The sequence below is a fragment of the Dromiciops gliroides genome, chromosome 2 (assembly GCF_019393635.1).
Source record: "Dromiciops gliroides isolate mDroGli1 chromosome 2, mDroGli1.pri, whole genome shotgun sequence".
Taxonomy (NCBI): domain Eukaryota; kingdom Metazoa; phylum Chordata; class Mammalia; order Microbiotheria; family Microbiotheriidae; genus Dromiciops; species Dromiciops gliroides.
The window spans coordinates 388,098,252-388,125,671 of NC_057862.1; the positions used below are offsets into that span (position 1 = coordinate 388,098,252).

The window sequence follows — 27,420 nt, forward strand, 5'->3', positions numbered from 1 at the left end:
TATTCTTTCAACCTTTTATGTTGCTAGAATGATACTTTGCCCAGAGGAGGAACTAAACAAATGCTTGTTGGATACAGTTGAACTAAGGCCAATCTCTGTTGCAGGGTGTTCGACTCTGAATTATATTGGGGAAAAAACAGTAATTCACTCTAGACTCCAGAAGTCCCTGGGGATAACTCCTGTTTGCACAGCCAAGTGGGACTTTTTTGTAGGCTAGTGTAGGTTAGGCCCATACACCTTGTTTTGAGTTTAACCAGTTGTGTTTATGTATACTCTGGTTCACTCGAGAGTCAGGAAGTGGTTTCTGGCCATTATTAGCCAAATAATTTGGAATTTGTTCTTTTCTTGGGTTAAAAACAATTAGAGCTTCTTTTCAAAGCAAATCCCCTCCACTACATAGTAATCTTACCATATACTTCTATTGTAAGATGCATATTCTGTCAGTACCATCACAAGTCCCAGCTTCACAAGTGTAAGCCTCCCTGGTAGCAGCAGCCCATCCTTTTTTCACTTCTTAGCAAAGCACAGTGTCTCTTCACCTGTCACAGCTTGCTTTTCATGAAGGTAGTTCAGGTCACCTGAATAATAGCTAGGCAGTTTAGCTACTTGAAAGCATTTCCCTGCTTTGGTCAGAACTTTACCAGGACTACTCAAAAAACATTTCCCCGCTGAATTTCTACTGTGAAAACTGCATGCCTCATGTTAAGTTGAAATTTGTTAGATTCTTAGCTTTCTTGGTTCACTTCACTATGAACTCATCTCAGTCTTCTTTACTGGTTCATCATCCCTCTTCTACCCCTGTTGACTTGCTCTCCTTTATGATCTCATCCACTCTCATTAGTTCAGGTATCATCTCTGTACAGATAACTCTCAATCTAAATATCAAATCCATACTATAATAAAATTCATCTGTAACCTTTCCATTGAACTCTATTCCCACATCACTAATTCCAGCTGGATATCTCTCCCCAGTGGTCCTATCTGTAGGAGTCTCAAACTCAGTGTGTCCAAAGTGGAATTATTATCTCCCCCCCCCATGGCTATCTTTCCTCCAGATTCCCCAGTCACCCAGGTCATAACCTGGGACTTATCTTTAATTCCTTCTTGTCCCTCAACTTCCACATTGAATCAGTTGCCAGTTTGTTGATTCAGTATCCCTAACATCCTCTAGCATCTGTCTCCTTATTGCAGAGTGGCACAGTAGAAAGAGTGATGAATTTGAAGTGTATTTCAATTCTGACTCTACTACTTCCTTTAAGTTTTTGTTTTCTATCCCTCCCACCTCCCTCCCACTGGGGTGGGGTGGGGGGGGAGAAAAAAACTCTTAATAGCTACTAACTAGTTTCCTTGCTTCCATAGGGAATCCACACTCCTCCCAGTTGCCAGAATAATCTTCCAAGGGCATTTGCTTGACCATGTTACTATTGTGCTCTAAAGCCTTCTAGGTTTCCCTATCGCCCTCAATATAGAATACAAACTCCTTAACCTACGGCACTCTGCACATTTCGCACATTGTACTCAAATACTGAGAAAGATTTGCTCATTCTTTACATCATAACTCAGGACTGCCCATCTCATGTGACTCTCATTCATGTGTTTGCCACAGGTTGGTCCACTCCACGTGCTTAGAGAGTAGGGAGTGGTTCTCCCTTTTCCCTGACAAAAATATGCTAGTAGGGGCAGCTAGGTGGCGCAGTGGATAGAGCACCAGCCCTGGAGTCAGGAGTACCTGAGTTCAAATCTGGCCTCAGACACTTAACACTTACTAGCTGTGTGACCTTGGGCAAGTCACTTAACCCCAATTGCCTCACTAAAAAAAAAGAAAAAAAAATATGCCAGTAGAGCATATAGATAAACCATCATTTATCCATGTGGTTCTCACCACCTGACTAGCCCGTCTTCTTTTCCAATAAAATATTTCTTTGATGATACCCTTTATTACAACAAAAACTGACCTAGATACCTACTTTCCCACTTATATAATTTTTATGAGAATAATTGATACCTTCATCCTTAGTGAGGCTATTAGTAGAAAAAAGGCAGGCTTTCACAGGTGATGGTCTACTTTAGACTTCATCTTTATCCTCACAGAATTGACTGGAAGATGGAAAGAATATAAGATCCCATTGTGCTTATTGCTTGTTTGTTATTTTTTAAAATAAGCATTTGATTTAGCAGGAAAATGCTGTAGTTGAGACTGTCTTCCAACAAGGTGTTTTCCAAATGTCCATCACAGGATTATAGATTTGGAGCAAGAGGGGAATTTAAACTCATCTGTTCCAATTCACTTATTTCATAGATGAGGAGACTAAGATGCAGAAAGTTTAAGTGATTTGTCCAAGGTCATAGAGGTATTTCCAGGTCCTTTAAATCCTGAACCAGTGTTTTTTGTACTGTGACAAGGTATGTCCTCCTAATGAAAATAAGGAGGGAACATTCCAGGTGTGGGGGACAACCTATACAAAAGCCTGGAGGAAATGGGATGTCATGTAAAAGGAACAGCAAGGAGGACAACTTGGCTAGAACACAGAGTGTATGAAGGCAGAATGATGTGAAATCAGTCTAGAGAGATGAGCCAGAGCCAGATCTTGAAGGACTTTTACTTTTGTTTTCAGTTCCAGATCCTCTCTATCCCTACCCATTGAGAAGGCAAGAAATACTATACCCACTATACATATGAAATCATGCAAAACATTTCCTCATTAGTCATGTTGGAGGGGGAACAGGGGAAGCAAGAAAAATAAGGGGGGAAAATGCTTCATTATGTACTTTGAATTCATTGGTTCTCTATCTGAAAGTGGATAGTATTTAACATCATGAGTCCTTTGCAATTGTGGAACATTGGGTTGATCAGGGTTAATTAACTTTACAATATTGCTGTTACTGTGTAGATTATTCCCCTGGTTCTGCTCACTTCACTCAGCATCAGTTCTTATAAATCTTCACAGGTTTTTCTGAAAGAAACCATCCCCTTCATCATTTCTTACATCACAATAGTATTCCATTATATTCATATACCTACCACAACTTGTTTGGTCATTCCCCAATTGATGGACATCCCCTCAGTTTCCAATTCTTTGCCACCACAAAGAGAGCTGTTATAAATATTTTTGTACATATGGGGATCCTTTTTCTTTGATCTCCTTAAGGGAATAGCTCTAATGGTGGTGTTGCTGAGTCAAAGGGTTTGCACAGTTTAATAGGGCTTTAAATTTAAATAGAAAAGCTTGTATCTAATCCTAGAGATAGTCAGGAACCACGGAAGCTTATTGAACAGAAGAGTGCTATGGTTAGCCCTGTACTTTGGGAATATAAATTTGATGTCTGAGGATTGAAGATGAGAGAGACTCAGGGCAGGGAGACCAATTAGAAGATTATGACAGGGGCAGCTAGGTGGCGCAGTGGATAAAGCACCCGCCCTGGATTCAGGAGTACCTGAGTTCAAATCTGGCCTTAGACACTTGACACATACTAGCTGTGTGACCCTGGGCAAGTCACTCAACCACCATTGCCCTGCAAAAAAAAAAAAAGATTATGACGGGGGCAGCTAGGTGGTGCAGTGGATAAAGCACTGGCCTTGGATTCAGAAGGACCTGAGTTCAAATCCAACCTCAGACACTTGACACTTAGCTGTGTGACTCTGAGCAAGTCACTTAACCCTCATTCCCCACCCCCCAAAAAGAAGATTATGACAGTAGTACAGAGGGGAGGTGTTGAGAGCTGAGGTATGTTTCTAGAGGTCATAGAGAGAAGGGGATATATGGTGAAGGTATTTTAGAGCTAAATTCCCTGAAGCTTGATGACTGATTACATGGGGGAGGTGAGGGAGATAGAAAAGTTAAGAATGCCTCTAAGGGAACTTCTTTGTCTAGAAGAATAATGATGCCTTCCACAGCTATGAGGAAGTTAGGAAGAAGAATGGATTTGGGGGAAAGATGTGGAGTTCAGTTTTAGACACATAAGATTTGAGAATTCTATGGTTTATCCCAGTTAAGATATCTAGTGAGATTCCAGATCCCAGTGAAGATGTCTAGTGATTTTGCTATTCTTGTGTTTTTATGTATGTGTGGTTGTTTGTTTGTTTTAAGAAATTTTATTGTTCAGTCTAGTCTGATTTATTGTATTAAGCACTTACTTTTTCTTTTTTAGTGAGGCAGTTGGGGTTAAGTGACTTGCCTAGGGTCACACAGCTAGTAAGTGTTAAGTGTCTGAGGCCAGATTTGAACTCAGGTCCTCCTGACTCCAGGACAGGTGCTCTATCCACTGTACCACTTAGCTGCCCCTAGTCTGATTTATTGTAACCCCATTTGGGGTTTTCTTGGCAAAGATACTGGAGTGGTTTGCCATTTCCTTCTCCAGCTCATTTTACAGATGAGGAAACTGAGGCAAACTTCAGTGACGTGCCCAGGGTCACACATCTAGTAACTGTTTGAGGCCAGATTTGAACTCAGGAAGATGAGTCTTCCTGACTTCAGGCCTGCCACTCTATGCACTGTAGCGCCTAGCTGTACTTTTTAAAAGAAGTAATCACATACTATTGTGTCCCTCGTACAGAAGAGTTTTAGAACTTGTCCATTCCTTTGTAGGTAGGGAAAGACACTTAGCTAGCTAATGGTTTATGCTTTACTTGCCAGGAGATTTTCATTATATTTGTTAATATTGTTGTTGTGGTGGTGGTGGTGTCGTCGTGTCTGATTCTTTGTGATCCCATTTGGAGTTTTCTTGGCAAAGATAATGGAGTAGTTTGCCATTTCCTTCTCCAGCTCATTTTACAGATGAGGAACAGAGGCAAACAGAGTTAGTTAAGTGACTTGTGGGGGAGTCAAAGGGAGAGGTGTCCATGCCTGAGGCCATATTTCAACTCAGGTCTTGCTGACTCCAGACTTGGCATTTTATCCACTTGACCACCTAGCTGCCCTGTTAATATCATAGTCAATGACATAGGAGTTGGGACATAGAGAGGAATTTTAAGAGACTGTTAAAGTTTAAACTGGCCAACTAGCTATCAGGACGGACACACCTAAGAAGTTAGTTGAGACTAAATTCTATAGTAGGAAAGTCAATGAAATATGTCACAGGGGAAATAGGTGGTAAGGGGGTCTTTAGGTATCCATCTTCAAAGAATTACAACTCTTGAATACAATCCAATTAGAATAAAGATGGTCTTTTGTTTGGGTGCTGGAGAAAGTGACCAAGGAAGTCAAAAACTTCTCCCCAGGGAGGAGAAGGCTTAGAGACATCTTTCTCCTCCACTGGAAGGGAGATCAAAGCTTTTATAGAGGGTGGTTGGGGTGACCACCTGACAATGGAAAGGCCCTTTTGGGCGTGGGGAAAGCTTGAATGAGGGATGGGATATTTCTTCTGGAATAATAGTCCTGACCTCTGGAGTTACCTCTGTCTCCTAGCTCAAGTAGTAGCCACCCATCTGACTTTCCTGCTAAAGAATTCAATCTCCCTCTAACTTCTTAGGTGTGTCCACCCGAATAGCTAGTTGGCCAGTTTAAACTTTAATAGTCCCTTAATTCCTTGATATGTCCCAACCCCCATGTCAGTCACTTACAAAGAAAAGACCTATGATGTCATAAAAGCCTCAAGGTTCCATCTTGGAGAATTGAGGAATAAACCTTGTCATTGGGAAATGCTGACCATTTTCGGCATTGGTGTCACTTGTAAGTAATAACCTTCCCTTAAGGTACTTTGTTTTCCTTTTTTAAGTTTCAGGGGACTTTTGTTTTTGTTTTTGTTTTTTGTGAGGCAACTGGGGTTAAGTGACTTGCCCAGGGCCACACAGCTAGTAAGTGTCAAGTGTCTGAGGCCGGATTTGAACTCAGGTCCTCCTTGGGTTTTTTTTGTGTGTGTGTGGAATTTCAGGGAACTTTTGAAGTAACCTATAATTCTGGATTTTTAGGTGAAATAAGAAGCTATTCAATTTACATATGAATGATGCAAGTAAAGATCCAAAAAATAGTTAATTGGAAAGGCCTTATAAGTTTTTATAAGTAACACTATGTAAACATGATTCAATTCGAACAACATCTTTACAGTACAGGCCACTGCCAAGTGTGAGAGAGACAGAGACATCATGCCTGGCCTCAGGTAGTTTCCAGTCTAATAGGGATTGAATTGTTAGGGAGTTCCTAGTCAATATAATTTCAGTAAGAACTTGCCACAGTAAGTAATGGAAAGAGCTGAGGAGGGCCAGGTTTGTAGCCCCAGTTCTTGTCTTGGCTCAGCCACTAAGTCTCTATGTGACCCAGAGAAAGTCATTTCCCTGCTTGGGTCTCAGTTCTCTCATCTGTAAAATAGGGGGTGAGTTGAATTGATCTCTCAGGTACCTTTGACATTCTGTATTCTAAAGATATCCTCTAGCTCCGACATGCTTCTACAGAATATGTGTCTGTTATATCGTCTCAAAACTAAATAATGACATGAATGGGTGAAAGTCTGGGGGGTGGGAGCAAGTGATTTGAGGGGGTGACAGTGTGGTCTGCACTGTGGTTCTAGGTTATAGTTGTCCTGTTACCACTGGTCAAAATCTTCCTTCATGTATTGAAATTTTATGATAAATAAATAGTTGGAGTGGTATAATGGTCAGCAAAAACCTGTTAACAAAGTACTCCAAGCAGTGACTCCTTATCATGTACAAGATCAAATACAAAATCCTCTGGCATTCAGAGCTCTTCATAATCTGCCTCCCCCTATCCCTTTCTACTCCTCTTCTATCTTACACAACCCCTCCTCTCATTTCATTCTTTGATCCAACTACACTGGCCTCCTGGCTCTTACTTCACTTCCCCATTCCAGGCATTTTCATTGACTGTCCTTGTGTGCATAGAATTCCCTCCTTCCTCATCTCTGCTATTAGATTATGAACTCTGAGCACAGGGATTGATTGTCTTTTGTCTTTCACTGTATCCCCAGCGCTATTTTCTTTCATGTTGACATGACCTCCGTCCAATCTAACTCCTAAGGTCCAAGTAGAATCCTGAATCTTAACTGGCCCAGCTTTAGACCCCCATTCTGGTTGAGGTTGGACTCCAATTTAGGTAGGCAGTAGAAGAGACAGTGGAATCTCTTTCCCAAGTTTGGTGCTAAAAGGGAGCTACCCATAAACCTCCTTGCTCACACCAAGGCAAAACCATGAGATTTCCATTGCTCCCTTCCACACATTGACACCCCAATATGTTCATTGTAAACCTAATCTCAGCTTTGTTACGCTTTTTGGGTCATTTTTCATTTGTCACTTTTCTGAACATCAGTTTTCTCGTTTCTAAAATGAGGGTTTGGATTAATTAGGTGACCACTAAGATCTCTTCTAACCCTAAATTCTGTGCTTTTATGATTTCAAAAATACAGGGTCCCCAGGGTATGTTTTGTCTTCCTACCCCCAGCCATTCCTTTCAGAGGTTTTTTCTAGTGAGGGATGACTGACTTATAGTGGAGTTGTAATAGCAAGAAACCAACATTTCTCCTAGAGCTGTGACTAAGACTGAATTGTTCTAGCCATGTAGTGTACAGGTGGTCCTTGTGAGGTTTGGTGCTACTGCAATGTGTTTATACTTTACATCTTATCGAAGGGGTGATCTCCAGCCTTCTCCTTACCTTTGGGCCAAAGTGCAGCCCATGCCTAGATAATTCCCCAGGCCAGATAGATAGCTTATCTAAAGTCATCTCTCTGACTAAGGGATAACTATTCATGAGATGGACTTGAACTTTGGGTCTGTTGTCCAGATATACCGTGCAAATTGGCTATTTAAGTTTTACTTAGTTTTTTTTTTTTTAATAAATTGCTGGGGGCAGCTAGGTGGCGCAGTGGATAGAGCACTGGCCCTGGAGTCAGGAGTACCTGAGTTCAAATCCGGCCTCAGACACTTAACACTTACTAGCTGTGTGACCCTGGGCAAGTCACTTAACCCCCATTGCCTCACTAAAAAAACAAACAAACAAAAAAATAAATTGCTGGAAAATGAAAGTGTTATTCTTCCTAATCTAAACTGTTACAAGATTCCTTCCTGCTATCTTTTAGAGTATGTTCCCTTTACCTAATCCAGGTTTTCACTCATTTTCAGCTATCGTCTTGTCTTCTATGAGGGGCTAAATAGGAAACCCCTTTAATTTTGGAACTGGGACCAAGTACTAGACTGGGAACTGAAAGACCTAGGGATGGGTTTTTATTGTAGCTCTGCCACCTAACTAGCTGTGTGACTTGGAAGATACCCATTAACCCTCTCTAGGTCTCAATTTCCTTATCTATAAAAAATAAGGAGTTCGGAACAGATAACCTTGAAGGACATTTTCCAGCTCCAACGTTCTATGAGCCTACTTAAGCATATTCTTCCTTCTTGATGTGTTCATTGGAAGTCTGTATAGTTGTGTAAGGATCTAATCTAATGATTTATTAGTAACTTTTTTTTTTCCAAATCCCAAAGAAACCAGCCTACAAGAAGATTTCTGGCACTAAGATATTCCAACACAGACTTGTTAGATTGTGGTTTTTTCCTTTCCCTGTCCAAGAAATTGGATCTGTCGGAAAAGCCAGAGAGTCCATCCATTTATGTTGGGTAGATTGCCCCCTGCCAAAAGCAGCAAGCTTAACCTGGGCCATTCCCCTCCTCACTCATAGTGCTTCTACCTGGGGTTGTTTTCAGATTCTCAGCGCTCTCATCTCTCCTCCTTCACCATGAAGCTGATGGACAAATTTCACTCGCCCAAAATCAAGAGGACACCGTCAAAGAAAGGAAAACCAGCCGATGTGCCTGTGAAAACCCTTGAGAAACCTGTGAACAAAGTAAGTCGTCAAATGGGGCTTCTCTGCATCTTCTCTTGGGTTAGTCTTGCTCGCCTTTACCTGCTGGGATTGATAGGGGCTTCTGCTATTTTTAAATTGCATTCCCGGGAAAGGTTCCTGCTAGCACCTTGCACCTATTCCATAGTATTTCATTATTTTAGGAGAGGCCTTCTGAGTTGCTGTAGTATGAACCATACAAATGGTCAGTATGTTTAATTTTTATCCAAAGCAAGCTCAATGGCCCAAAGCCATTCCCTTTTTCTAGCTCTGTAATCCTTTGGGCATTTAAGCAACTCTTTGTGGAATATGCCTCATGTTCACACCCCTCATGGTGCCACCACCTCCCCACCCCAAAGTTTCCCACATTCCCTGGTGTGCATATGCACCACCATGGACCTTATGATTTCCAGACCATCTCTTGGCTTTAGGGTGTGTGCTTTTAAAAATGCAAAGTCTTTGAACCTTAGCCAAAGATGTCCTCAATCGCTGGTAACTTCTACAGGGAGAATCCAGCAGATGTATTGAAACAGCTGCTGATATTGTCAACCCCTCCCTCCAGCCTCAAATGGCCATTTCAAGCCCTGTAGGAATCCAGGTTTCCTCTCTTCCAGGAGGCCACAGACAATTTTCTACCAGAGGGCTACCCTCCTCCCTTGGATCTGGATCACCAAGCAGTACAATTTATGTCCACCAGTGCTGTGGTTCCCAGGTCTCAGAGGCAGAAGGTCAGTGTGACATTAAGAACAATTGGGGTTGCCTTCTACTGCAGTGAACCCAGATCCCGTTGTTGGGGGGGATTAAGACAACCTATTTCATCTCTATGTACTACTGGGTTCTCTGGGTTGGGTGGTGGCCATGGGTTCAAAGAGCATTAAGGAAACTATTCAAAGGGGCCTGAGATGCCATCTTAGGATAAAAGTGAGAAAGCTGGCAGCCCCAGTGGTCCTTGGACAGTACTCCAAGCTTCCATGTGCAACATCCTGTAATCCTTTCAGTTGTTGGGTTGGGTGAGGTACTCCTTGGAGTCTGTTCCTGGTAAGTGGGTGTGTTTCATCTCTCAACAGCTGTTTTTCCCAATTACCAAAATTATCTGAATAGCTTAGAAGGGAGTAGGACATTCTGGGGAGAGGGGAGGAGGGAAGATATGGGTTATAATCAGGGAAGGGCTTGTATCTTTTAAGGCCTTGAACTTCACAGGCAGAGAATGTGTCTGGGTTAAAATGTGAAGGGGACAGACAGTGGGTTCATCAAGGCTATGCCAGCAAAGTAAAACTCTAATAGCACCTTTCACACTGGAAAGGCCATCCAGACAGATTCTAGTAAGAGACTTTATCTGGTCTTCAGGGACCAACCTAATCCAGTATGGATGGAGTGGTTTATCCCCAAAACCTTGGCCAGTTGGTAGTAATTTTTTTTTATCTGTGGTCACCCATCCAGAGGAACCAGCTTCACGAAAAAACTAGAGATCGTATTGGAGATATCCTGGAGATCACATTTGTGATCAACAATTAATTAACCTAATATCTTCATATGGACCTGATATTATAACAATATTTTTTAAGCTTAATGATTCAGGATAAAAATCAAATAAACCTTAAAAAGAAACAAGCTCAAGTGACCCTCGGAGGTTGATTTATAGCAGAGGGTATTCTAACCACCAGTGATGATGCAACTGGCCCATAAATGTTGGTGCTTTATGCTTTTACCTTGACCTAGAGTTTTGTATTATGACTGCTTTTCCTTTTGCGATTAATTCTCAGAGTATCTTAAGAAAATACTAGCTAACTGTGTTGGGGGATGGGAGTGAAGGAAGTTTTATTTTCTCATGATAGTAGAGTGATTTTTTTGGGATGAACTTTCCCTATAGCCAGGGGGATCCTAGGAGTGAAAGTAAAATATTTAGATTTTGCAAGAGCTGTTCTAAAATCCAGATTGCAAGACTATGGTTGAGTAGTAAACTGGGAGATTTGGTTTGTGCCACACTTATTTTTTATTAAAGCTTGTCTAGCAATCTCCTAGAGGAGAGTTTAATATTAAACTCCGAGGAGAGTGTGAGATGTCATATTGCATCAACCTAGACAGCCCCACTTTAGATGATTTACTAAAGGCCATGTTCAAGCTTTGCCTAGAGCTCATTGAAATATTATTGGGTTTACTAATAGGACACATGCCCCCTTTGGCTTTTTAAGGGAATAATCTTCTACTTAAAGGGACATGGGCATGCTGGATATTCTTCTGTCTTTACTGTTCTCTTTATCATCATCTGCCCATTCACTGCCTGCCAGATATTATTTTCACATACATTTGAATGTATGGAACCTCTTTTTTGGGGGGGGAGGGGGCACAGAGAACCTTGGGTACAAAGCTATTTTAGATGCTTTATTGTTGCCTTTCCCCACTCTGTGTGGAGCCTAGATGAGGAACAGGGGAAAATAGTTGTTAAAGTGTCATTTACTCGGTGGGGGATCCTAAAAAAACCCAGGCAGATGGTCTGAGCTTGGGGGAAGACAGAAGAGGCAGAGGCTTCTCAAGGTGCAAAATGACTCATGAGAGAGGGAAGATAGAAAGTTAGCCTGAGGCTTCAAATACTGTTTTTTGGCCCCATTTAATTCCTTCTTTTTTGATTATGCCTCTTTAAGGGGATAAATCACTGTAATCAGATGATAAGCCACTTGAGTGATGATGCTGGACAAAGTGAATATAACAGGGCATTTTCCTAAATCCACACATACAGTGGGAACATAAGGACAGCCCGGGAAGTATCAGGGAGTCTGCCAAGGGATAGGAGCCCAGACTGTGCCAAAGAGATTTTTAGGATTTCTTTGTTATTTCTGAGATTCAAGAGGGTTGTATTTTTATTCATTTGTGCACTTTGATATTTGCCTATGGGGTTTCCTTAACACTTTCCTATGAAGAATATGAAGTATTCCATAATGAATTTATAAGCTTTTAAGCATTAAAAAAAAGAAATAGTAAGATGAAATAAAAGGAAAAAATGAAATAGAATAAACAGAGCCCCAAAGGGAGCTCGACCCAGGGACATGTAGCCTCCAATTCAGTGTGGGCATGTTCCCAGGCCCTCAAGGAACTTATATTCTACTAAAGACAAACAAAAACTCCTGGTTATTTGAGTAGCACTGGGGATGCTTTGCACAGTTTGGGAGATGCCAGGTAGCTACATTTAAATAGATAAATAGTGATGGCAAGAGCTAGCAATAGATGAAATGGCTCCTACAGAAAAATTCAATATAATGGAAAGAGCATAAGATATTAGCAGATATCCCACCTCTGCTATTTGACCTTGGCCAAGTCACTTCCCACCCCTTGTCCTCTAGGCCTCAGAGGGTCAATAAGTATTTATTAAGTGCCTATTATATGTCAAGTACTGTACCAAGAGCTAGAAATACAAAGAAAATCCCCCAAACACAAACACTTAAAAAACACAGTCCCTACTCACAAAGAGCTCACAGTCTAATGGGGAGACAATGTACAAAATATGCACAAACAAGATAGAGATGGGGTAAATTGGGAATATTCTCAGAGGGAAAGCACTAAGATGAAGAAGGACTAGGAAAGTCTTCTTGCATAAGGTAAAACTTTAACTGAAAATAGAAGAAAACCAGAAAACAAGAGATGAGGAGAAAGACTATTGCAGCCATCATGGGCAGCCAGTGAAAATGTTCAGTTGGGAGATCTTGTGTAAGGAACAGCAAGGAGGCTGGTGTCACTGGATTGCAGAGTATGAGGGAGGAAATTAGATGTCAGAAGACTGGAAAGATAGGAAAAGGCCAGATTGTAAAGGACTTTAAAAGCCAAACAGAGAATTTTATATTTGATCCCAGAGGTAATAGGGAGCCACAGGAATTTATATTTCCCCATCTGTCAAATGAAGGATGAAACATTGGGATAAGTTGTTATCTAATGTCCTTATCCCTTCAGCATTCTATGATTCTCTTTTATTGGGTCCCCTCTAGTTCCAACGTTGATTGTGATTTTGGAAATCTATGGCAATTTAGATGGGCTGAAGTTCACCTTTGCATTATCTGTTAAAGGGATGATGTGTACTAAAATAAATCTTAAATGATTTCAAAAGTATCCGAGTCTATTTTCATAGATTTGGTTTTGGCCTTTTATACTACATATTTAAACATTACATCTCATTGTTGCTCAGCCCTGGTTTTATATTTTCTTGAGAATAATAAAACTATGCTTCTTTGGAATTATCCTAATAATAATTCTAACGTTTTACAGATTGGCCTTCCCCCTACGGAAAACCCAAATTTATATAGGCCAAATAAACTATAAGTACATTGAATGTTTGTAACTGACACAATTATTGGGAATACAAATGGCCCCAACTGGGGGAATGGCAGCAAAAAAAAACCCAACAACAATCAAATACAAGTGGAAGATTATCTAGTTTCTAACATTATTCTACTTATCGACCCTGTGGGGCTTCAGTGAATACTTGTTGATTGATTATAGCAGTGACCTATCTGAGGACCACAGTGATGATTTGGAGGCAAAAAGGGGTTAACAGAAAAACCTAAGACCCAAGCTTTAATTCAGATATGAGCTCTAAAAGGGATTCAGACCCCAGTTAATGGAAAACTTAAGATTTGGGAAACAAGTCAGGGTCTAGGTTCTCTTACCCACATTAATCACCATTCATAACAAGAACATAATTGGGCAGGTCAAAAAGACCTTAACTATAACAATGATACACAATGATACACTGACAAGTTATAGAAATTCACACTAGAAATAAATGAAAAATAAAGATATTTTGAAACTAGCCATGGAAATCAAAAAGAGACATGTGCAGAAAAGGCCAAATTTGTCCCCAGATTCACTTTATGACTTGTAAACCCCCCAAACACACCTCCATGGAAAAAGGTACCTGCCTGGGGGTTGACTTAGGACCCCAGAAAGTCTAAATTATGATAGGCCCTCCCCTGTACCTCCCTAAGGTGGGGATTATTATAATGAGACTGATAATCAATTTATCCATACTATAAATATAACTATCTTTTCTTTCCCTATTTGAGAGATACCTTTCCACTTTTCTGGTTCTCTCCCTGTGTTCACTCACAGTATTGCAATAAAACTTGGTTAACTGAGTCACTGAGTCTTATAATTCTTTTGGGACAACACAATCAATTTGACCCTAAATTCCATCCTTCATCAGTGAGACCTCTCTTCAACTAAACCTGTCTTGCATAGAATATGATAAAATAACTGAGCAGTAGTTATTGAATCACGTAGAAAGAGCACTAGACTAGGAGTCAGGAGACCTGGTTTCAAATCCTGATACTAATTCACAGTGTGACCATGGACAGATCTTTTCACTTTTCTTAGTCCTATTTGTCAGATGACTAGATTTTCCCTGAGGGTTTTTCCTAGTCCAAAATTATGTCTCTAAAAGCATAGTATTAAATAATTGAATCTCTTGTCTTTTTTCTTCTCCTTTTCACTTTTCATATTTTCTCAAGTCTTTCCTTCAGTTAGTTCCACCCCACCCCCCACCCCCGCCGACCCCATGCTTTAGATCTGCTTTCCACTCCTGTGGGTGTTTCTTAGTGGGGCGACTATGGGGAGGTTAAAAGAGTGGCAAACTCCTGACTTAGACCCTCATTCCCATATTTAGACTTCCCCAGTGTTGTATGGTTATTTGAGCCTAGGACCACAAGCAGCATATCAGTTAGAGAATTGGATGGGCTTGGCTTGCCTTTGGCCTTGAGATTTTATGTCTCAAAGTGAAGTGGAGGGATTGCGTTCCTGTTTCTTATTCAGGCTTCTTGTAAATAAATATCTCAGCCTAAAACTGCTTGGACTGCTGACTGAATTTTCCAAGAAAGCCACAATATAGTAGCTGAAGGGACTAGGGGAAAGCACAAAGCACAGAGGACATTCATTCTAGAAGAATTTGTGGGAGAGTTCATGTATGAAGCCTGAATCTGTCAACTCCTTTATTAGGACATTCAGGCTGCCTCCTTAACTGGACAGATTTTGACAGAGAGCCTTAGAATAGCAGCGTTTCAAGGGGCCTTTCAGGCCCCCAACGCCAACATGTCATGGAATCCTCCCCTCAACTCTGAATCGACCATTGCCATTGGAATGGTTTCCATCGCTGTACCAAAGCTTCTCACAAAGTTTTCTCCACTGCATCGTCTACTTTCTTTTTTTCAGCTGTCACCATTGACTCTCACATGGTACAGTTATTCCCGGAGCTCTTCATTTTGTAGCCTCATGGACTATTAGGACTGAAAGGGACCTTGAAGATCAGCTATGTCAGCCACGTCATCTTACACACTTTGAAAATTGTTGGTAGTTTTTTATTTATGCACACATGGGAAACCCCCCCCCCTTTTTATGTTTACTGAATGGTCCCTATGCTCTTTTCCTTCTGTACTGTTTTGCTTAATAATCCCATTAGCTCCCATGGATTCAGTTCTCTCTATGCATATGATTCGTAGATTTATTTATCCATTCCTAACCTCTCTCTCCTGATCTCTGGTCTTGAATCTCCAACTGTCCTTTGGAATCTTGAACTGGATGTCTCGTAGACATCTTAAACTCAGTATGTCCAAAACTGAACTCATTATCTTTTTCCCCAACCGCTCCTCTCTTCTAACTTCCTTATCCTTATTGAGGACACCACCATAATCCCAGTCACCCACGTTTTTCAACCTGGGTGTTGTCCTCAGCTCTTCACTCTCTCCCAACCTCCATATAAAATCTGTTGCCAAGCCCTGTCAGTTTTACCTTCATAATATGTCCTTGGATATGTCCTTTTCTGTGGTACTGCCACTACCCTGGTACGTCTTTTGACTGTCATCACCTCACACCTGAACTATTACAATAGGCTTCTGATTGGTCTCTGAAATCTGCCCTCACTTCAGTTCATCCTTTCCTCAGCTATCAAAAGGATCTCCTTAAAGTGCAGATCTGAACTGACCACAGCAGCACTCCCTGTGCACTTAACTCCAGGGGCTTCCTGTCACCTCTAGGATCTAACAGACAATCCTTTGTTGAGCTCTTAAAACCTTTCGTACGGGTCCTTACCTGCCTTTTCCATCTTCTTCGACTTTACTCCTTTCTAAGTACTCCTCAGTCTCTATGGCATCCACCTCCTGGCTATGCCTCCTCAAACAAAACCCTCCATCTCCCGACACTGACTGTCCACAATACCTGAACTTCTTTCCCTTCTCATCTCCCCCTCCTGGCTTCCCTGGCTTCCTTCAGATCCCAGCTCAAAGAAGCTTTTCCCAGTCATCTTCATTACTACTGCCTTCCCTATGAGATCACCGCCAACTTCTCCTTTATATGTCTTGTTTGTACTTAGTCATTTGCATATTGTCTCTCCCATTAGACTGTGAGCTAGCTCCTTTGGGGGCAGAGACTATTTTTGGTGGGTTTTTTTGCCTTTCTTTGTACCTCCAGCTCTTAGTTTGTTGCCTGGCATATAATAAATGCTTAATAAAGGTTGTTGCCTTAAAATGATTTGGATTTAAGATTTATTCTTCTTCCAGCCCTCCTTGTTCCCCTTTTGGGAACAAGTAACTAGTTTGCAGATTCACAGACACGTAGTATGCACAGATTTTTCATTGCTTTCCTTTTAATTATTCAAAGAAACTACAACTGGGATAAGATGTGATTGGCAGAGGTATGGATTTAAATCTAATGTTGCTTTCTCTGTTTATGGGTGGGTGTCCATTCTTTTGAGCATTCTTGATGGTTGAATCTGCATAATGAAGTCACCCAAAAAAGGGTCCAGTGATTTAAAAACCCTAATCCCAAGGAAGACACAGGGTGTCATTTTCTTCACATTTTCTGGCTTACATTGTAATTGTAATCTCTATTACTTGGATAGATTATCCATTTTGTGAATATCTACCATTATCTACCATTCTGTTTTCTCTCTCCTCCATCTGGATCTCAGGCCTCTTAGAGAAGAGCTAAATTAGAAACAGTATAGTACAGTGGGAAAATTCCTGGATTTGGAGATAAGAAGGACCCAGGTTCAAATCCTGGCTATGCTACCTACTATCTTGTGTGACCTTAGGCAAATCACCTTATATGAAGCCTCAGCACTTCTGCAGTAAAATGAAAGTGTTGGAATAGATAAAATTCCCGATCCCTTCCTGTTCTAGATCTGGGATCATATGATCCCGCCCCAGAGAGGGAATGGAAATGAGCAAAAAAAGAACTGATTGTGTGAAGATCTGCATTTCTCTGCCTGACTACATGTAACTTGTTGCATCCAAAAGTCAAAGAGAAATGACTTGAGGGTGCTTGGTGCCTTCTGTTCATGTGGATTATCAAAAACGTATTGTTTTCTTCTCCTTGATGTAAGAGGGCTTTTACTGTGAGCCAAGGAAACCTGGATCCTGAGAGCCACTGTTTATGCCTTTCCTGAGTGAATAATCATTGCCATTTTCTCTCTACTAGAGTACTGCCTTCTCACCCAGAGAACATTCCACTCTTGGTGAATTCCAAGTCCTTTAGGACTAATATATTTTAAAATGGACATGTACCCAAGCCATTTGGAAGTAGTTTTGTATCCAGTGGAAAGTTATGATGGAGCATCTTGTTTTTAACCCTCCTAACCCTAGATAGACCCATCAATTTTAGAGAACCATAGAAGAACAATCCCTGTATAATCTTCAGCCTGTCTATATGTGCCTCATGGGACCCTCCTGCTGGTTTTCTAAGTATCTTATAGCCATTAGCAAATTAGTTGTCACATTCCTCTTGATTAGTGGCACTCTCTGTATGGGGCTAATGGGGAATCTAAGAAGGAAGCAGTGTATGGCTCTTCAAGGCCACAGGCTAATAAGTCTAAGAAGCCCAGAAAGGGATTCAGGAAGATCTAAGCATCCTATGTCCAGGCACCCTCTGACTCCCAGGAGAAAGACAGATACCATGTTTGTGTGTGTGTGTGTGTGTGTGTGTGTGTGTATGTGTGTATGTGTGTGTGTATGTGTCCCATGTCCCCACTGCCATCCTTTGGGTGGGATTTTCTGTGGTTGAGAGCTTTTCCTTTTCCCATCAGCCTCAGACTAATTTCAGTGAAATAAAAATAGCTCCCTTTAATCTCTCTTTTTTCCCTTCCTCGTCCTCAACTCACTGTTTCAGAATCTCAGCTGGCTGGAAGAGAAAGAAAAAGAGGTTGTCAGTGCCTTGCGCTACTTTAAGACCATTGTGGACAAAATGGCTATTGACAAGAAGGTATTGGAAATGCTTCCAGGCTCGGCCAGCAAGGTCCTGGAGGCCATCCTGCCCTTAGTGCAGACTGACCCTCGAATTCAACAGAGGTGAGTGGCTTTGGGTTTTTGTGGTGGGTCAGAACTGAAGAAGAACAGTGGCAGAAAGTTCAAGATGTCAGTAACTGGGTGCTACCAGAGCATGGGCCTGGCTGACATCTTCATCCTTTATGTCCTCCAGCTCCCCTGCACCTGTTCTCTGATTTGCTCAAGCAAATGCTTGCCTAGAATCACTGTACTTAGAACTCAGGGGAATCTCGCACCATTTCATCCAGGGGTTCTTAACTGTTTTTATGTCATCGACTACCTTCTTAAGAATAAGGTTTTTTAATGTGTACAATAAAATGGCATAGGATTAAAAAGGAAACCAATTATATTGAAATAGAATTTATATATTATTTAAATTTATAAATTATATATATGTAATTTATATATTGTTTATATATTATAAAAATTATATATCATTTAAATATCGATAATTTTTAAGCTTAAATATATAAAATGTATGTGTAAATATAAATTTTAAAACCAGTTTCATGGATCTGGATTAAAAACTTCTGAATTAGTCCAATCTTTTCATTATACAGACAAAGAAACTGAGACTTAGAGAGGGATAGTGTTTAATCAAAGGACATGCAAGTATTAAAGAACAAATCTGCAATTAGGACTCAGGTGCTCTGAGCCCAAATCCTGGGTGCTTTTCACTATATCATACTGCTATCTTACCATAGTCACTATGCCATCCTCTTCTGTTTCTGTGCCCCACCTGAAATGCACCCCTTGCCCCCTTTTCCCCTTTCCCTATTAAAATTTGACCCTGATCAAATGCCATTTCCCAGAATCATGGAGTCCTGGAAAAGGAAGGGGCCTCAGGAAGCATCCAACTCAACTGCCCCCTGAAGACTAAATCCCCCTTGACATATCCAAGAACAGATCAGCCTTGGCTTGCAGATCTCCTGTGATTATCTTTTTTTTTTTTTTTTTTTGGTGAGGCAATGGGGGTTAAGTGACTTGCCCAGGGTCACACAGCTAGTAAGTGTTAAGTGTCGGAGACTGGATTTGAACTCAGGTCCTCCTGAATCCAAGGCCAGTGCTCTATCCACTGTGCCACCTAGCTGCCTCTTGTGATTATCTTTTGAGATAGCCTGTTCCATTTCTGAACAGCCCCAGTTATTAGGACCATTTTTCCTTATGAGGAGTCAAAGTCTGTCTCTCTTGTAATTTTCCCCCAGTGGTTCTAGTTCTGTTCCAGGACCAAGGAGAACAAGGCTAATCCCTCACCTGCACGATGGCCCTTCAGATATTTGAAGATAGTTATCAGACCATCCCCGCCCAAAAAAACAACCCCAAACATTCTGGAGACTAATCATTATCAGTTCCTCAAACTGAGTAATGGATTTGAACTTCAGAGAGCCCGTTGTGAATGCCAGCTCTGCCACTTAGAATGGAAGTGGTTGTATTTGATGACTTCTGGGGTCTCTTTATGTTTATTTCAACCAGCTCTCCTCTAACATGTTTTCAAGTCTCCTCTTCCATTAAGCTACCCCCCCCCCCATTCCCCCAGTCAGGTGTGATTGATCTCCTCCTTCTGTTCTGAAACTCCATGGTATTTTCTTTGTTCCTCTTTCACAGCAAGCATCCAATCAAAATCCTTTCTCATTCTGTGTGTTCCCCTGGGAGATGCTTTGAGAATTAGAATTGCGTATTTGTCTTATTTATGTTCCCCTCACCTCACACATAGTAGATACCTACTACGTGTCTGTGGAATTGAATTGTCAAACTGTTTGCAGTAACTGAACTTATCTGGACATATCTAGGTCTTCAGCCTACTTTTATTAAGATATTAAAGCCAAGCTAATGATTCACATAAGATATATAAAACAGGAGTGTCCTTAACCCTTTCTCCTACTCCGTGTTTCTCCTACTCCATGTACTGTTCCAAAGATCCTAGGTTATTGCAAACTTGGATTTGTGCTATATGCACAAATCTGGAAACCTCAGAGAGAAAGGCCACTCTCCCCATGGCACCAGCTTTGTTGGGAGTTTACATGAATTGCCACCCTTTAGCCCTAAGAAGCCCTTTCTTTCCAAACACCTATGTGTGTAGACCATTGTACTAGGTACTGGGAGAAATCCAGTGTTTGAATAAGAAGTGGTCCATGCATTCATAAAGCTTACCATTAATTTACTAAAACCCACTCTTCAGTCTCTGAGTCTCTTTTCTTCTATGTAAAATGGAGATGCCATCAGTAACCCAGACTTCACAAAGTTATTGTACATTAGATGCTTTGTAAACTTGAAAGTGTTTGTAAATTCAGGTTACTGATTTTTGAGACACAAACACAGGTAACTCTAGTGTATAATAATTCATTTAAAAGATGGGAGCAGGGGCAGCTAGGTGGCGCAGTTGATAGAGCACCGGCCCTGGATTCAGGAGGACCTGAGTTCAATTCCAGCCCCAGACACTTGACACTTACTACCTGTGTGACCCTGGGCAAGTCACTTAACCCCAATTGCCTCACCAAAAAAAAAAAAAAAAAAGGATGAAAGCAAGGTGTTAAATGAAGTCTGAGGGAGGAAATAGTTGGATCAGGAAAGGTTTCCTAGAGGAAATGTCATTTGAATTAAGTCTTCAAGAGTTGGGGAATAGCTAGATGGTACAGTGGATAAAGGACTGGCCCTGGATTCAGGAGGACCTGAGTTCAAATCCAGACTCTGACACTTACTAGCTGTGTGACCCTAGGCAAGTCACTTAACCCTCATTGCCCCCCCCCCCAAAAAAAAAAGTCTTAAAGAATGGGTGAGGATTCAGCAGGCAAAGAGAAGGGGAGGACATTTCAAGCACAGGAAACAGCTTGGACAAAGGGCCAGAGACAGCAAAACACAATACATATACTGGCACTGTGTCCAGTTTAACTGGCATATAGGGTAGGTAGAGGCAAAGAGTAGGAGATAAAGCTGGAGAGAGAAGCTGGTATCAGATCAAGAAGGCCCTCGAATACAAAGCAGAAGAGTTAAAACACAGTTCATTGGGCATGTTGGTGGGGAGGAGGGATAGGCGGTAGGGATCCTTAAGTATTCCTCTGTAAAGAATTAGACTCTGGAACAAAGTCCAATTAGAGGGGGAAAAAAAGAGGGAAAAAAGTCCAATTAGAATAAAATAGTCTTTTATTTGGGTGCTTAGAGAAAGTGACTTCCCTTCATGGAGAGGAGATGGCTTAGAGATATCTGTCTTTCTCCTCAAATGGAAGAAAAACCAAAGAAAAAAAGAAAAGAAAGGCCAAAGCTTTCATAGAGGATAAATGGAGTGACCACCTGACAATAGAAAGTTCCCTTTGGGGATAGGGAAAGCTTGAATGAGGGGTGGGATGGAAAATGTTTGAGTGAAGGGTGGTGGTCCTGCTTTCAGAGCTGTCTTTGTCAGGGCACTGCTTATCTCCCTCTACTTCTTAGGTATGTCCGTCCTTCTCAAAGGAAAAAATTCTGAGTTAGCCCAGACCCATATCAGGTAGTATGAAACCTTGGAGGTTAGGGGTCGCATCAACAAATATATGTTTAAGAAAGACTATTCTGGTCACAGTGTGAAGAGTGAATTAGAGAGGAAACTCTTAAAATTACATGGGGTTGATACTTTAGATGCTAGAGTTCATACTATCCTTAAAAGGTAAAGCAATAGATTTGTCCAGAACAACCCATTTTTATTCAATAATACATGAAAAGGTTTTTTTGTTTTGTTTTGTTTTTAATAAAATAAAATCTTCAATGAAAGCAAACCAGGAGAGAGATCTTGAACAGCTGTCAGATTCCCTGCCGGTTTCATGTTTTCTTTCTACATTACCTATTGAGGATAAATGCATCCCCATTTTGATTCCTTGAGATGCCTTTGTACTTGTGTATCCCCCTGAGACCCATGGTTTTATGGGCTGCTTTCAGAAGCTGACAGTGAGGAGAATATTTTCCTTCTTCAGAGACATAAAGAGTATCTTACCATTTCCCAAGGAACCATCTGCCCCCTAGGCTTCCTTTATAGGATTTCAGCTAGTTGGCCCATTTACACATTGAACTGGACCATATTGACTGAAAGCTCATTGGAATTAATCTTAGAAGAGACAGTTGGAATTTTTATATAGCAGAAAATCCGTGCTTATCCTGGAGGCTTGCTCAACCCTTGTCCTCAAATTAATTTGGCAGCTAGTCATCACATGGTGCTGTTTTGTTCATTCGTTTAAGAGGCAGCATGGTGTCATGGGAAGATCACTCAGCTGAAGTTGGAGCACCTGGGATTGAGACCTGGCTCTGCCACCTTCTAACCAGGTGACCCTGGACAAGATTTCTCATCTGTAAAATGAAGTGGATTGGACTAAGGCCCCTGAGAGATTTATTAGTACTCTTCTGTTACTAAGTGCCCACTATATGCCAAGCACCTTGGTAGGCACTGGGAGAGATCCAAAGAGAAATGCATGTATAGACTGTAGGCTTTATAAATGATGACAGATGATTCTCTTTGACTAAGTTATCAGCAGATGTCTTGGAAGACGTGTTAGAACGGCATCCCTGCAGGCGTGTGCAAGACTGCTTTCCTCCATTTTAGAAACAGGGAGCTGACTGACCCACCAGGCAGCATTTTCATAATACCAGCCCCTCTCCTTCCTTTGCTGACAGCAAACCTAAGAGAATATTATTTTACTTGTAAGCTAGTGCATAGAAGATTGGGGGTGGGACACAGTGTGTGCATGAAAACAGTATAATTGTGGGATTCCTTTTGTGCTTTTAGGTAAACATTACTATCATAAGGAGTTAGAAATGAGTTGTATAAGTGGGCTTTTTGATTTTTACTTCCATGAAAGATCAATCAGCTTACCAGAATTACTTTGGAGGAATTCCTTTTTAGGCAACATCTCCTCATGGGAACATTCTTGAGAAGCTAATGGAGTTTTCAAAGAAGGATTGTGGGATCTAGAACCAAAAGGACCTTAGAGATTCTATCAGTCGTGGCCTCCATTTTACAGATGGGAAAACTGATGCCCAGAAAAGGGAGATAACTTTTACAAAGTCCCACAGCTTCTAAGTGGCAGATCCAGGATCCAACCCCAGGTCTGCTGACTGACTCGAAGACTCTTTCTGCTTAGGACACAGTAAATATTAAGACACCCTCATTGTGTTCCCTTCTCCAAAGTAACCAGCCCAGCACTCACAGTCAGCCCTTTGAACCATGATTTCTTGAAGCTAATCTGTGGGGAGTTTGTCTTGTTTTGTAGACATTTTTCTGTTTCTAATGCGACTTGAAAGTAACTTGCATTTTAGTCTCATTCATCTCTTGTTTGAACATGCACGGACAGAACCAAATGATGGGTTAAGGAGGAAAAAATGTAAGTTTCCTTTCAGACTTGGATTTGAATGCCTTTTTTTCCTGATCTGATTTCTGAGGCCTTGTCATATGAGTGTTTCTACTAAGCACTTCCATTTTCATTCTGCTTTGAAAACATTGTATTTTCTTCCCCCAGATAGGGTGTTTTATTTCTAAATGGTTACCTCAGTCCTATTCTCTCCCCTTTCTCCACAACCTTCCCCCACAAAGGAAGGAAAGAGTCTTCATTAAACTACCTACCCCTCAGTGTTCACTGGTAATACTTAATGCATCGAATACTTAATGCACTGAATGAAGAGAAAATGGTTTTCGACCTTCCAAGGGCGCATAAATTAAAGTTATCTGAAAAGTGATTCGAAAGTACATGCAACATTATGAAAATATCTTTTTCTTGGCTACTGCTGCATAGCCATTAAGGCAACCTCGAAATAACCAAAAGCTTCTGTTTTCTGAAACTTAGACTAGAGGGCAAATGACCTCACAGCTTTGGACCTCGGTCCACACCCCATGACCCCACCCCACCCCCACCCCCAGCAAAAATCACAGATCTGCACATTTATTATTCTTGGGATGACCCTAATTAAGGCTTGGCCAGTGAGAGACCCTGAGTCACAATAGAAGAGAAGAGCTGAGAAGCCTAACGTTTTATTCATACCTTACTATGGGAGAAATTCTAATAAATTCCAAATGCATGAAAGAACCTGCTGTCACAATTCACAGAGATGGTGTGTGGTGTGGTATAAACCATGCCTGATAAGTAAATGCCTCTTTAGGGAAGAAGATAGGGGAATTCTTTGTAAATACTAAAATTTGAGCTCAACACCATTGACACTGCAGGAAAAAATCCACTTGTGTTGGAATCAGATCCTATTTTCATTCGCTGGTAGGATTTCTTAAAGCATCAGACCATGTTCCTGCTTACTTTACCAGTCCTGGAATCCTTCTCTCCCCTCCAGCTCAGCCATCTCCTCCTGCTACAGCCGGGTGTACCAGAGTCTAGCCAATCTCATTCGTTGGTCAGATCAAGTGATGCTGGAAGGTGTAAACTCAGAAGATAAAGAAGTGGTGACAACTGTGAGGGAAGTCATCAAAGCTGTTTTGGATGGAGTGAAGGTACTGTGCTCCACGTGTTATATTAACTTTCTGTGATGGGACATGCATAATTCTACTGCCTAGCAGACACTCTTAGGGACACCTAAAACATAAAGGACTGACTTGTGACATTAATACGTTTTCATCTCTTTCATCAGCTTGGGGCTGAATGAGCAGTCGTATCTGGTTATTTACTCTCTTAAGAGGGGTATATCTGGTGACTTTAATGAAGCAGATTCCCTCATCCTGGATGTTTAGGAACTTGCCAGAAGCAACCTACCTTCACTGAGCATTGTATTAAATTTACAGTGAACTTTCACATCGCACGTCTGACTGGGCATGTTCTGTTACCTGAATGAAATCTGAAGGCTGGTGTTCTGAGAAACAACATGTCAACTGTCACCTCTTAATTTTCCAGAAAGTGTTTTTTGTTGATTTTTGGTAGGAAAAACTAGACTCGTGCCCCCACAGGGACATTGCTTAGTCTTTTTTTTTGAGCACTTGACTAGTCAGGAAACCTACTTCAGGTTTGCATTTTTTATTTGCATTTTTTAGCCCTATTGTCAGCTTCCTGAAAGATGCATCAATATGACTTCCTTCCATAGTAGCTCCAGAAGGAAAAACTAGGACCCAGACATTCAAGTTACAGAGAGGTAGTTTCTTCCTCAATATAAATAAGGAAGGCCTTTCTAACAATTAGAGCTGCCTAACAGTGGATGCATTATGAGTTCCTCTTAATTGAAACTGTTCAGAGACTTGAGTGACAGTTTATCAGGGATGGTGTAAGAAGAATTCCTGCATTTGGGAGGAGGGACAAGATTGGACCTCGAAGGTCCCTTCCAGCTCTTAACAGTATGTTCTAAGGTCCCTTCTAGCTCTATGACATTCTACATGCTAAGGTTTTTTCTAGCTCTGACATTCTGTGTTCTAAGGTCTCTCTCAGCTCTGATGTTCTGTGTTCTAAGACACCTTCCAGGTCTGACATTGTAGTTTCTCAAATCTCTTCCAGTTCTGACATTCTCTGTTCTAAAGCCTCTTTCAGCCCTAATAGACTTTGTTTTAAAGTCTATTCCAACTCCAATATTCTATGCCATAAGGTCCTCTGCTTTTTTAACAGCTCCCAAGTGGCTTTCTTTCTAAAAAGAGACACCACTGAGGTGCCACTGAGGGGTACATTGAACTCACTTTTGGAGCAACGTAGCCTCTCATTCTCATCCTAAAGGGTGGTTTAAAATAGGCTTTGGCCTCTAACCCTTCTAAGCCTGTATCTAGAAATATTCTTTTTTAAGAGCTATTCTTTAGGCCAAATTTCTAATGCTTTTGATCAGAGGCTATTGCAAAAATAATAATGCAAAAAATAAAATACAAAGTAACTTTCAAAAGAAGTTACCAAGCTCAGAAAGGAGTTAAACTCGGTTTCTGAGCATGAAAATTTATAGTGTTCCCAACCCGGCATTCCACATAGTTATGAACGTTCAAACACCATGGTATTACTTATCTGCTGTGTCTGAAGTAGTGCTAACTGTGACTTATGAAGCAGCCAGTAAAAAAACAGACATACCTTTGTCAAAATTGTTCTCAGCTGACAAACATTTAAGCGCCCACTATTTACCAGGCACTGTGTGAAGTTCTGGGAATACAAAGACAAGGCCAAACAGCCCCTGCCTTCAAGAAGCCTACATTCTAATGAAGAATACAATGTGTGTGCCTGTATGTGTAGAGAGAGAGAGAGACAAATAGCTAGGTCTGTACAAAAAATACACAAAGCAAATCCAAGGTTCCCTTAGAGGAGGAAGCACCAACACCCCCAAAGGGCCTCCTGCAGCAGGCAGCACTCATGCAGAGTCCTGAATGAAGCCAGAGATTCCATGAGATTGAGGTGAGGGGAAACATCCAAGGCCTGGAGACAGGAGATACAATGTCCTGTGAACCTACAGCTATGCTCTATACAGCAGGACTACTTCGACTCTTTCTACTAATGACCACTTTTTGCCAGAGAAATTTTATGTGACCCTGGATATATATGTGTGTGTATGTATGTATGTATGTGTATATGTACATATGTATATGAAATAAGTATACATAACCTTTTTACTGGTGCCAAATGTTTCGTGACCTCCACATTGAGTTACGGGGTCACAACCCACAGTTTAAGAAGTTTTGCTTTGGAGTGCATGGAAGAGAGTCATATGTAACAAGCCCTGAGAGGTAGGCTGGGCCCAAGTTGTCAGGAACTTTAATCACCAAACAAAGGATTTCCTATTTGATTCTAGAAGTCAGAGGGAGCCAAAGGAGTTTATTGACTCGGTGTTATGATATGGTCAGACCTACACTTTAGGAAAATTACTTGAGCAGTTATGTAGAATAGTGGTATCAAACCTGAAAAGAAATAGGATCCCTGCTGTTGATCATGTTGATTTAGAAAACCACAAATTAACATTATCTGTGTTTTATTGTGTTATTTATTTTATTAAACATTTCCAAGTTATCTTTTAATCTGGTTCTGGCTGTGCTCTGGGGGGTTTGCAGGACTGCCTCCAGTTTGACACTTCTGATGTAGAGGATAGACTAAATAAGAGGCTATTGAAATGGTCAAGCAAGAAATTATGAAGTAGTAGTATGATTTTGAAGAAAGGAAGGTAAGCAAGTGATGCTGTCAAGATAGAACAACAAGATTTGGCAGGTGCTTGTATATGTAGGGTGGGGAGTGAAAAGTGGAGGATGACTCCTCAAGGATATGAACTGAAAGGGTGATAATACCCTTGACAGTAATAGCCAAGTTTGAGGTTCAGAAGAGGGATGGGTTGTCAAAGGAAAGATACCAAATTCTTTTACCATCATGTCAAATTTGAGAACCTTTGGGACATCCAGTTCATAGTATCTAATGTCTATGGTTGATGCACTTT

At 41.1% G+C, this 27,420-nt stretch overlaps 1 protein-coding gene across 10 annotated transcripts in view; it reads left to right on the top strand.

Moving 5' to 3' along the window:
• The window catches only part of RAPGEF1 (Rap guanine nucleotide exchange factor 1), a 202,171-nt gene that overhangs the window by 84,538 nt on the left and 90,213 nt on the right, over nt 1-27,420 (top strand). For 6 of the 10 annotated variants that reach the window (XM_043983671.1, XM_043983675.1, XM_043983672.1 and 3 more), the window contains exons 2-5: nt 8,649-8,788; nt 9,400-9,513; nt 17,927-18,105; nt 24,379-24,535. In XM_043983671.1, coding sequence (XP_043839606.1) covers nt 8,649-8,788; nt 9,400-9,513; nt 17,927-18,105; nt 24,379-24,535 — 590 coding nt within the window. The remainder of the gene's footprint in view (nt 1-8,648; nt 8,789-9,399; nt 9,514-17,926; nt 18,106-24,378; nt 24,536-27,420) is intronic. The other 4 variants (XM_043983676.1, XM_043983677.1, XM_043983680.1 and 1 more) reach the window with 1 other exon arrangement.